We start from the raw sequence: 12410 nt of genomic DNA on the forward strand, positions 1-12410 counted from the left end.
TACACTGATGCATATGTACACCCCACAACCTAAATCGGTGGTTCTCAAGCATTTTAATTTCAAGGACCTCCCATAACTCTGGGAGTGTACAAATGGAACTTAATGACAACATTTGATGCCATTTGCACACTCTCAAGAGTGACAGACCTGTAAGGGTCCATTTGGAACACCCTCAAGGAACCCTGAGGGCCCTCTGGACGCCACTTTGAGAACCACTGTCCAAAATCAAATGGCCGTTTAGAAATATGTGTGTTCCTTTCAAATTCCCATACAGTATGTATACACATATTCCACATGTAGGCTCATCTCCACTATCAAATACACACACTAGACAGCTTCTCTCTCTCTCTCTCTCCCGCACGCACGCACACACGCACACACGCTCGCGCGCGCACACACACACACACACACACACACACACACACACACACACAGCACCCCACCCAAAACGGTGGCAATAAACAGATTTAGCCGACAACATAGCAGTGTTCTCTTTAGAAAAGAAAAAACAAACAAACAAAACAAAAAAAACATGCATAGCTTAGGACAATGGATGCGTGTTCATAAACCATGTTTATGCCTGGACAGATCTTATCTCATGGTTTGCCAAATATTTCCAATATAAGTTTCACATCATTCAACCTAAATGAACAATTATGTAAACCCACAGGACTATATATATATATATATATATATACATATCTCTCTCTCTCTCTATATATATATATATATATATATATATATATATATATATATATATATATATATATATATATACAAGTAAGAGGTTCCTATTACTGTATATCTTGTTCATGTATAAAGTTACATTCTGAACCAAGTCGGGCTCAATAATAATAAAGGAAATAAAATAAATACTGGAATGGCTACAACATGATATGAGGTTATTCCTTTTGAAAATGGAGAAGAAATGGGCTCTTCGCCCACTGCCAAATATAAAAACAAATCTACGCACACCAACTATTGGTATGCTGCTGTTATGTTACAGACACCAGCAGAATACAGACTACTTAATAAAAGTTCTCACTGACAAGTAGAAAAACAGCACAATGTGCAAAATGAAACTGAGCCAGTAATAACAATAATGATCATGATAACAATGGGCTTCAGGTCTCCAAACATATTTTGTAACGCAACAAAATATGAAACAAATGAAGGGAGACCTTCTAGTGCTGTCTGGACGTCCATTATAGGTACAACACAAACGTGTTGCGTAATTGAAAACATAACAACACCTTAAAAATATATATATACACATCCTTCAAATTATCATATCATATTTTAAACTTGGAAACGATGACTGATAAAAAAAAGATATTCATGAAATTGTTCAGTATTTTTCCACAATTCTTCTTTCGTCCTTTGGTAAGCAAGGTGACACGTGACTTTAAATAAAAGAATGTGTTACATTGCTCCCTCCACGCAGTTAGCATGTGTCAGTATAGTGTACATTTGCCACGAGTGTTCTTCAAAACTTCAAGCCACCAACATCTTATGTAAAGTGCCGACAAGATCTAGCATAAAGGAAGCCCCCCAAATTTGGTGGCACAGGCATATTTCCGCAAAACGAGAACAAATTGTTAGTTGAGTTTAAAGGTTAAAAATGGCGGAGCAGGCAGACAATTGGCTGGAGATACAGGACTTCCCCATGCAAGCTAACGCTGACATACACAAAACGCTCCACAGGGGCTCCTCTATACACTGGAAACCCTAAAGTGCGTGACTGAACATTGCTTAGACATTACCAACAACACAAAGGGAACGCAAAACCACTTAAAATTAACTGACCAGGATTCCCCAGGGCTCTGTACTTGTCCCCTCCTTTTTCCCCCACACCAAATGTCTTTGCTTAAAAAATAGCCAAGCTCACAAAGTTTCCCAGAGTGAGCTTGAAGATCTTCTATTTTCGCAGGATGTTCACCCCCAGATTGTGTTATGCGGGGCTGAGCATCAAACGATGGTGGAACCACTTCTAAGACATTTGTTCGATTCCTGTATTAGATTCAAATTGTCCAAAACCGTTACTTTCAGGATACAAATTCAAAAATAGCAGATCTACAAGCTCAAAACGCGTTGCATCATCTGCTATTTTTAATACTTTTGGGAGATAAGTGGTTTCTGCCCGACAGTGATGATTATGATCTGGTTTTCTATATAAAATCACACTTAATACTTGCTCATTATTTGAGCCGCCTTGGAGCAGCGAGTGTTTAACTATTGTCTTTATGAATGTCACTCTGTCCACTGTATCCGCCGAAGGGTGCTGCAGCTCAACTATACACCTCTAGGTTGACTTCTTTACCTACCAGGGTTTGTCCGAAACAATTACCGTATGCTTGTAGAAAACCAGAGATACAATTTTTTTAAATGTAACATTTTGAAGCGATTCTTTCAAATTGATCTTTACGGGGAAAAAAAACAACAAAAACTAAAGTTGACACTTAGCCCTAGAGGTGAGGTTAGGATCACAGCAGGTGTACAAATTGTGCAACAAAAAAAAAGGTGACCATGGATGCACATACAAGGAAACACGCACTTCTAATGCACACACAAATGTAGACTCGAGGCGTTCATAAAATATGCTCATTCTCACCTTTCCAGTTATTGTTCATTTTAAGTTATTTGTAATCTGCTCACGATCGTCACTGTTGGGTGGAAACCTTGTATGTTCAAAACCTTTCATTTTTATCATTATTAGTGGACATAGCGAACTTCTTTTTGTGTGACACTAACGCTAATTTACAGAAAAGCATACAAAGTTGAAATATGGAGATACAAGGTTTCTGCCCGACAGCAACGATATGCTTATGACAATGCACACACTTCTCTGAGATTGTATCACTTATATTCATGCTCCTATCCCTTTGTCAACTGCAGCATTGCTTACATCAAAGCCTTTTTAATTGACAATGTAATTACAGTACTTAATCAAGCTATGCCTATCCCTTTATTACACGTTAAAGGAATACTTCACGCCAAAATGCCCATTTTTTCTCCTTCTATCAATTTCTCACCCCGTGGAGCCTTGAATTCATTGAGTGTTCTCTTTGCTTATGGATTCAAGGCTTCGTGGGATGAGTATTTGATAGGCGGAATATTCCTTTAAGCTGGCACTTTTCCTATGTGCACGTGGGACCGAGACGGAGGAGGGGACACATCATTGGACGGATTCATTAACTCACGGTAGAACGCGTGCCAGCACCTAACCAACTCAAATGTTTGTAAAGAATAAAATATACAAAAAAACACTAAAAATAACGTTTTGTCTTTTTTTTTTACAAACAGGGTAGTTACCTTCACAGGTAATTATGAAATTAGGGGGAGGGTCATGCGAGGGGAGAGGGGGGTGGTGTTTGGCGACCCTGGTGGCGGGCGGGGCGGCAGTCTGTGATTGGCTCAGTCCTGACAGGCTGTGACCTGCCAAACGATAAGATGGCTGCGCTCGGCCTTGGTGGGGGCTGCCTGCGGCCTGCCTGTGGGCTCCGACAAGCCGTCCAACTCACTGCCCTCGTCTCCTGGAGGAACGGGGGACAAAGGTGGACGGGTTAAAGCCAGGGGTGTCACACTCGTTTTAGATCAAAGGCCGGACTGGGCAAAACCTAGTGCACGTGCACCCACAGTTTACTGCACGTTGCCTTGGCTTTTTTCAACCTGCCGTCTCAGTCTCTGCTAACCAAAAAGGTAGCAGAGAATATGAGTACCACTAAGGTACTCACATGTTTTACTTCATTAAAAGTATCAATACTGCAATGTAGAAATACTCTGTTACAAGTAAAAGTCCAGAATTCAAACTTGACTTGAGTTAAAGTACAAACGTATTGGTATCAAAATGTATTTAAAGTACCAAAAGCAGAACGTACTCGTTATGCAGAATGTCCCATTGCACAAGTTTTCAAATGTATAAAATGTATGAAAATCTTTTGAAAATAGCAGATCTAAGTTTTCAAATCATTGTAATGGAGTAAAAGTACAATAGTTGCCTCTGAGATGTAGTGGAGTAATAATAAGTAAAAGTATTGAAAATTGGAAATACCGTACTCAAGTAAAGTAAAAAATACCTCAAAATTATACTTAAGTACAGTACTTGAGTAAATGTACTTTACACCACTGCATACAATGCACTGATATTCTCGCACCTTAATGTCTAACGTACATACCTGCTGCTATGTGGACCTACTGAAGTGCCACCGCATTTGTGTTTACTGTACCAGCTGGATTATGCCATGTGTACTGTATATGTATGTAGATATCTTAGATCTTTGCCAATCCTTCACATCAATCACATGTTTTTCTTTACCGTTAGATTTTTAGCAGCAAGGGACTCCTTACCCATTCTGAAGTCAATGTAGCCCTCGCCTCCGCTCATGACCAGGAAGGACTTGGGTTCGGAGGTAGCCGTGTCAGAAGACTCGGACGGCGGGTCATCGGAGCCGGAGTCCGTGCCGCCTGGGGGAGGCATCACCTGACCTGGAGGTGGCAGGAGCTCATGTCAGACCCTGGGAACTATTAATGGTGCTAGTATAGACAACATTCAGTCCACTAGGGCTGCACAATATATCAATAATGTATCATCATCTCAATATCAACATGCGCAATATGCATATCACAAAAGACTTTTACATATCGCAATAGAGATTGTTTAACTTGTTTTCAGGTTTTTATTCATTTGAACACACCAGGTATAAATTATGTTTTTGTTTAGATTAGAAGAAATGGTTTCTTCTGTCGTGAGCCGACAGATGTAAACAAATCAATAATCTTGGACCCAACAAAATTATTAAAATTATTATTTCACAATCATTATTCTTTTTTTTTGTGTGCAGAAAGTGACACTTTTATTCCGCACCTCCTTTTTAGAAGCTCTGTGGATGCATTATTATTTTCTTATGATTCCTCATCTACATTAAAATGTTAACAATATCACCTTGGAACGATTTGTAACTATCTACCGTCGTCTCGTCCTCCTCTCTTACCCGGTACGGCGGCGAAGAACTTGACGGCGTCTCTGTGTCCGTGGAAACAGAGCTGGGCGTGGGCCATGGAGCAGAAGGGGACAAAGCTGCCGGGCGTGCCGCTCTCGGTGCCGTCATCGTTGTACACCCGCACCGCAGCGCCGGGATGTTTGGACACGATGCCTGTCGTCTTGTTGACTGCAATGACACAGGGACACGAGACAGTGGTATTTGTCATGATATCCGCCTTGTGACACTTTTGTTTATGAAGCCTAAAAGCCAAACAGAAATGTTTATTTACATGTTTCAACATTGAATGCAAAAATAACACAATTAAACGGTTAATCTTAATTATTTGTGTGACAATTCATCGTCAAGTAAAATGTCATGATCGTGACAGCCCTGTGTGTGGCCAGCCCCACAAAACCAAGTTATTAGTAGAGATCGCACACACACACACACACACACACACACACACACACACACACACACACACACACACACACACACACACACGTTTGTTTGTGGTCAGTATTTTTACATTGTCTAAAGCAGCAGAGCGTCAGTACAGGGAGATGACATGGTCGTCGTGGTTGAGGAAAAGACACTACTAGCTTGATGAGGGAGAGAACACGCCAGGAATAGATGCGATGGAGAAGTCAAGAAGGCAAATACGCAACGAGGACAAGATGCAGACGTAACGCAAGATGCTTGTTAGAGAGAGAGAGAGAGAGAGAGAGAAAGAGAAAGAGAATGCCTATGGTATCGCTGCAGTCAGACAGAAACCTCTTATCTCCATAGTTCAACTTTCTATGTTACTGTCTATTAGTGATGCGCGGGTTGACCCGTAACCCGCGGGACCCGCGGGTCAACCCGCGGCGCGGGTGGGTCAAGTCAGAATTTCGGAGAAAATGATGCGGGCTGAGGGTGAGCGGGTCACGCGCTCTCACACGCAAAAAAAATAAAAATAATAACATGCTCTTGTTTTGTCTTTATTCCTAATAAGAATAAGAATAATAACAATAAAACAGTTTGAATACAATTGGGGATTATTTTCTAACCATAATTTTACAGAATAAAAAAAAAATCGCGGGTCGCGGGGCGGGTTGAGCCATAGATTTATATATGGGTTCGCGGGGCGGGTTGAGGCGGGTTGCGTTCCGTTGCGGGGCGGGGCGGGTCATGAAAAAACCCGACCCGCGCATCACTACTGTCTATGTAACGCTACTTTCTATAAAAGTAGCGTTGTGAGCTGGTAGATCGGCTATTTTTGCTATTAATTTCTTATTCTTCTTTTCTAAGTCAGTCGTTAAGTCTGTCTGTTCGTTTTATAAACATTGAACCAATGAAAAGTACTGTATTAACACAAGCTTGTGACTAAATAATAAACTACTTTGGGTCCACTGGTACACAGGTTATTGTCCCCAACGGCTTGGGACACAGATACAAGGTTTCCACCGACAGCAACGATATCTAATGGCTCACACATTACTCATTACTCTTTGCTGAGAGAGAGAGAGAGAGAGAGAGAGAGAGAGAGAGAGATGTGTAATGGTACAGTAACTCACCCCTAAGACCTCTCAGTGAGTGTCCATGCTGAGGACCTGTGCCTTTGGTGAGAAGTGGATGGAAGTGGGAGGAAAGGAAGGATATAGGAGGACAGGACGGGAGAAGAGAATGAGGGGATGGAGGAGGAAATGAGGTTGGTGACAATAAATTGCTTCCCTCCCACAATGACAAATAACGTCTTACGGGGGTGACTCCTGCTCGTGTGACTTTTTATTTATTTCTATAAGCTCTTCAGAGTCGTACATAGAAAAAAAAACACGCTCACGGTCACTCAGTTATTTATACGTCCGAAATTAAATTACTGTAAGTTGTGTTCTAAAATGAGATGAGCCTCTTAACGGGTTGTAACGTTAAAACAAATTTTATTTGGGGGAGGGGGTGTTGAGTCATTTTATATCACAAATTGAAACCATTTACTGACAGGACCCTTGTGTTTTGATATATCTGATAATATCAGATACAAAAATATGTAGAATAGAATAAAATAAAATATATAATAAGAGACACTGCACATGATGAAGTAGCAATGTTCTCAATAATCTCCGCTGGTACCAAACAGACTATTCTCAAGTCGAGCCGCTGGTCGGTGTCAGTGGAAACTATAGAGGAGTTGATGGTCTGCTGTGTATGGTGTCATGTAGGTCTGGGCGATATGACTTCAAAACAACTATCAAATATTTAAAACACGATACAGGGTGAAGTGGTTACTCAGACAAATCGATTTAGTCGATTATAGGAAAAGTTTATTCGAATATTTTCGGGTCGATTTGTGGATATATAGGGGCTAACGGCCAAAACAAATGTCGCCCCAAAATTCTCGATTATTCGGTTATAAGTAAGCTATTTTCAGCGAAGATGTTTGACAGAGAGCGAAAACAGAAAAGTCACTAGTATAGAGCCCCCCAACCACACAATGGGGTTGAAGTGGTTCGTCGCCCGGCCCTTGTGTGATGCGAGTGTGTGGAGGGTGCGGTACCTTCGGACAGCGGGATGGAGATGATGACGCCGTTGCCCGTCCCCACCCACAGCCGGCTGCAGGACACCATCAGAGCCGTGATCCTCACAAAGGAGAAGCCCAGCTTCCCCGTGCCTGGAGCAACAAGACGTGTAGAAAAAAGGTCAATGACGTGGATTATGGTCCTTTGTTTTGTGTTTGTTCTTTGTTTATTCGGTTTTATTGGCCCTCATTTATCAACGCGGTGCAGCCCGAATAATGAGCGTACGGCGTAATCACCGCACCTTTCGGCATTCATCAATATATCCTGACGTGGGCTTCATCCTACCGTAGGCTGAAATCTCACGTCTGGTCGAGACCAGTTGTTGACGTTGGCTGCACCCGTTTATTCCATTCTAGACCTGCGGAGCATCATTGTCTGACTGTCTGACAAGCATCTGGACACATAATCCACTCCTAAATGTGTATATCTACACTAATAAATAATCGCTGTGAAAATATATCATTTTATAAAGTAATTTAAACAAACTGCTTTAACAGTCATTCAGATAAGATTGTAGATCTGTCTGTATTGAAAATAGCAGATCTACAAGCTCACAAGCCAGCATTGCATCGCGACGCGTTGTGAGCTTGTAGATCTGCTATTTTCAGCGCAGCAGCGCAGCAGTGCTTCTGCGAGAGAATTTTCAGGAGCCCCGACCATCTTTTCACTGACAGTGAGGTCTACAAACTTACAGTAGCTTGTCCTATGTTATGGAGTTATGTCATAGAGAGTTATGTAGGCTACACAACCTGGCTGGGTTAAGGATATAAACCCGACGCTCCAATATTAACGTGGCGGCACGGAATCACTGCATTCCGCCCGAGTCTCATGTACCGCTACGCTACGGACATGAAAGACAAAGTTGGGCGGGCGCGTGTGTGTGTGTGTGTGTGTGTGTGTGTGTGTGTGTGTGTGAGAGAGAGAGCGAGAGAGCGAGAGAGAGAGGCGTGTACGTGTGCGGCGAGGCCAGCGGGGGAAACTGTTTCTTATTGGCTTTTCATGTCTTTGGTCGTATTCTGGTTCGTCTTCATGTCGTAAAATCGGGGCGTTTTGAGAATATTTAAGGGCGTGTTATTTAAATGACGCTCGGTTTCAGCCGTTACATTTATCAACGCTGGGACCAAGTGTACGCTCGGATCAGCTGTGTAGGATGCGTTGATAAATGTGACTTCGACGTTGGTGTACGGCCGAATATATGGAAAAATATACGCCGGTTTATACGCTGCGTTGATAAATGAGGGCCACTGTGTCTTCTTTCTATTTATTAGTATGGTGGAGGTTTTATATTGTTTCCAGGCTTAACAACTTTAATTAATATTCACAAATGTTTCAAAAATAGTGGAAAAAAGCAGATCTACAAGCTCGCCACTAGATCTGCTATTTTCAAAACGTTTCCGTGACACTAAAAGTTGAAATATCTACATATCTGTATCCCCCCAAATAAAGAGTAAAGAAAGAAAAGCTTTTCAATATTTTTAACTAAAATCTTTGCTTCTGGGGGGTCCCTGGAATTAAATATTTTCAGATGGGGGTCCACGGCCAAATCCACATGATAAAAGTTTGAGAGCCACCACTGTTCAGTGGTCAGTAGGGGGCGTACCCAGCATCTTGCTGACGTAGGGCTCAATGTCCACGTCCTGGAGGTGCTGGTAGGTGTGGGCGTGGAACAGGCGCAGCGTGGAGTCCAGTCGGATGGACACCCAGATACCGTCTCCCACCCAGGCCAGCTGGCGCACCTGGCTCTCCTTGCGGGGGTGGGCGTCAAACGACTTCTGCTCGGGGGGTGACACGGAAAATGTTAAACAAGACATTTACAGGGTGGCTACCAATATAAAGACAATGAGTGCATCTGTGTCTGCCCTCATTGGCTGAGAGGCCAGCCAATGAGGAAAAAGAGTGGCTTTCAACCAGCCTGTAAAAAGTCATAATGGAACAGCGGTTCTCAAGCTTCTCTGGATCAGGGCCCACTTGAAAATCTTGAAACAGTCCGCAGCCCAAACCCATCTGACCACTTGACCACTTAAAACCCCCATATGGTTGAGCTGAGGTCCCTCAGGGGTCTATGCTAGTGTCTTTTCTGTTATCTGTTTTTGGGGGGAAAGCTTTCGCTGAAAATCAAAATCAAATATGATATTTTTGACCAAATTCCTCTATATCAATATTTGGCCAATAATATACAGTAGCACTGGGATAATAATATCAATTAGATGTATTTATAAAAAATAAAACAGCAGATCTACAAGCTCAGATCTGCAAAAATCCCAGATGATATCTAGTCACGTTATCGATATAATATTGCTATTTGCCCAGTCCTAGTGATTAGGCGACGAGGGATTTTACAGCTGAGCTCTGCATTTTAAGAATGAACGGGCCATTTCATACAAATGAAATGGCCATTACCTGCTCTATGTGACCCGCTACGCCACTAGATTGACATAAAAGACACGTTTGAAAAACGAGACGGCACTCAAAGCAAACGTTTCGAAACATACGGACATACGGACACACGGACATACGGACATACGGACACACGGACAAAGTCAAATGTAGGAGTGGTTGGCACCACTCAAAAAAGCTAATTTCAGTGACAGAACATGACAAGCTGTGACATAGAAGTGCCAGCGGTACCTCTATCCTCATGGCCTTGGGCTGGATGACATAGATCTTGTTCCTGTATCCACACCATACTTTGTCATGCACCACGGTCATACAGCGGATGGAGTGGTGAGGCCGCCCCAGGTCCAACAGATGATAGTTGGTCAGGTCCCACTGACCGTCTGCCATGCAAAGAGATAATAACGGTGGTGTAAAGCATATTTAGTTAAAATAATGTGCTAGGTAAATGTTTAGGTATTTGTACTTTACTTGAGTATTTCCAATTTCCAATACTTTTTCTTCTACTCCACTACATCTCAGAGGCAAATATTGTACTTTTACTCCACTGCAATTATTTGAAAACTTTAGTTACTAGTTGCTTTGTAGATTTTGATTATTATTACAAAACATACATTAACCACTTCAGCCCTATATACATTTCGGCCATTTGAAAATAGACGATTTACAAGCTCACAATGCGTCACATTGTGAGCGTGTAGCTTGTTATTTTCAAAAGATTTTTATAATGGGACATTCTGCATAATGAGTAGTAAAAAACATATAAAACACTAAAACAAGAGTTGAGTTGTCTCTGATACATGGAATTTGGATAAACTACTGTACGTCTTATTGACTAGGAACGGACAAAATATTATGAAGATTTTATATAATTATGTTTTAACCACTTTCATCAATTTAACCACCTGACATCCCTATTTTAATCATGTGTGAAAATGTTCAAAATGTTCGAATACTAATGGCGTGGCTTCGAAAGTCTGTCTGTCTGTCTGTCTGTCTGTCTGTCTTGAGTGAACCTCACAAACCACCGGACCGATCAGCATCACATTTCTTGTGCAAAGTCACCAATCATTTTTGTTCACGTGATTATGTTCTATACTTTTAGAAATTTTTGGTCACAGATGACCTTATCGGCCAGACTCTTTCAGAGCCAAGCCGTCTATTAGGAAGTGAATGAGCGGTCAAATTTGGGCTGATACCTTCTCCCAAATGTCATAGACTGGCCACATGGCGTACGAGATCCACACAAAGTCACGCCATTATTGGACCCAGTCTTTGAAAATAACAGATCTTCAAGCTGACATTATGGTCACAAAGAGGCGTGTTGTGAGCTTGTAGATCTACTAGAATCGCTGCACTATTGCTGTACAACAAAATATAAATCAAGCCCCTAAGTGGTAAAAAAAAAGACTTAACAAATTATGAGGTCTTACCAGCGCCTCTGTGGAATATTGCTAGTGTCCCGTCTGCCAGCGCCACCAGAACTCTCCCTTTCACATGTCTGTAAACAAGAGTCACAACATGGTTTTATAAGTGTAAATAAAGGGGAAACGAATGTCCTCCTGCATCATGAACAAAGGAGAATACGTCGGCCACTCACACAATGTTGAGGATGGAGTCCTTCAGCTTGATGGCGTGAAGACACTTCCTCCATCGAGCCACAGACGAGTGGACGTACAGGCTACGAGAGAACAAGGCAAAATGAGCTAAATCAAATTTGTATTCATTTATTTTCGGGCAACTGAACATGACCTTTGGGCAAGTAGAACATGACCTTTGGGCAAGTAGAACATGACCAGCACTTGCCCAGTAGGCAAGTGTCTCTGAAACTTTAATGTAAACTCTTGAGAGCATAAAATGAAACCAAATGGACCCTTATGGGTCCATTTGGTTTCATTTTACGCTCTCAAGAGTTAAATTATTGTTAAAACTGTTAAAATCTGCATTCCTTTATTAAAGAATTGCTATTTTGATCAACGTCTGCCTGTTCCATACAGCATGCACAAAATCCAACGATAACAAAATATTAGAGAGTCTAAATCTCATCAAACGGTGGTTCCGTGGCTCAAATGCCGAATAAATAATGGACCTTGATATGAAAAGGGCTGAAAACCACTGGCTTATTGTATGTGCTCCTCACCATCCGTTCTGAGCTCCCAGCCACATGGTGGGTAGGGCGCTGCTCATCCTCAAGAGCTCCCCCTCAGGCAGGTCTCTCTCTTCAGGCAGAGCCAGCTCACCATCCTGGTCCGATCCTCTGGAACACACAATACAAACACAGCACACTGCTGCTTTACCAGGGCCAGTGGCGTACAGTAACTAAGTACATTTACTCAAGTACCGCACTTAAATACACATTTTTAATTCCGGAGTTTAACTCGCAACTGAGTACTTCTGCATAGCCGTATTGATGCTTTTACCTCAGTAAAAAAGTACTTTTTACACCACTGACCAGGGCTAACCTAAATGTTTCCATGCC

The 12410-nt window shown here is 42.0% G+C and overlaps 1 protein-coding gene across 5 annotated transcripts in view; it reads right to left on the reverse strand.

Moving 5' to 3' along the window:
* Window positions 1-808: 808 nt before the first annotated feature.
* Window positions 809-12410, reverse strand: part of spag9a (sperm associated antigen 9a) — a 50609-nt gene continuing 39007 nt past the window's right edge. For 3 of the 5 annotated variants that reach the window (XM_084072856.1, XM_084072854.1, XM_084072853.1), the window contains 10 exons: window positions 12072-12188; window positions 11532-11612; window positions 11365-11432; window positions 10166-10314; window positions 9138-9309; window positions 7516-7629; window positions 6539-6580; window positions 4992-5168; window positions 4348-4485; window positions 809-3533 (listed from right to left, as the gene is read on the reverse strand). In XM_084072856.1, coding sequence (XP_083928982.1) covers window positions 3415-3533; window positions 4348-4485; window positions 4992-5168; window positions 6539-6580; window positions 7516-7629; window positions 9138-9309; window positions 10166-10314; window positions 11365-11432; window positions 11532-11612; window positions 12072-12188 — 1177 coding nt within the window. In that variant the 3' untranslated portion in view covers window positions 809-3414. The remainder of the gene's footprint in view (window positions 3534-4347; window positions 4486-4991; window positions 5169-6538; window positions 6581-7515; window positions 7630-9137; window positions 9310-10165; window positions 10315-11364; window positions 11433-11531; window positions 11613-12071; window positions 12189-12410) is intronic. The other 2 variants (XM_084072857.1, XM_084072855.1) reach the window with 1 other exon arrangement.

Source organism: Gymnoscopelus microlampas, assembly GCF_963454915.1.
Source record: "Gymnoscopelus microlampas genome assembly, chromosome: 11".
Classification (NCBI taxonomy): domain Eukaryota; kingdom Metazoa; phylum Chordata; class Actinopteri; order Myctophiformes; family Myctophidae; genus Gymnoscopelus; species Gymnoscopelus microlampas.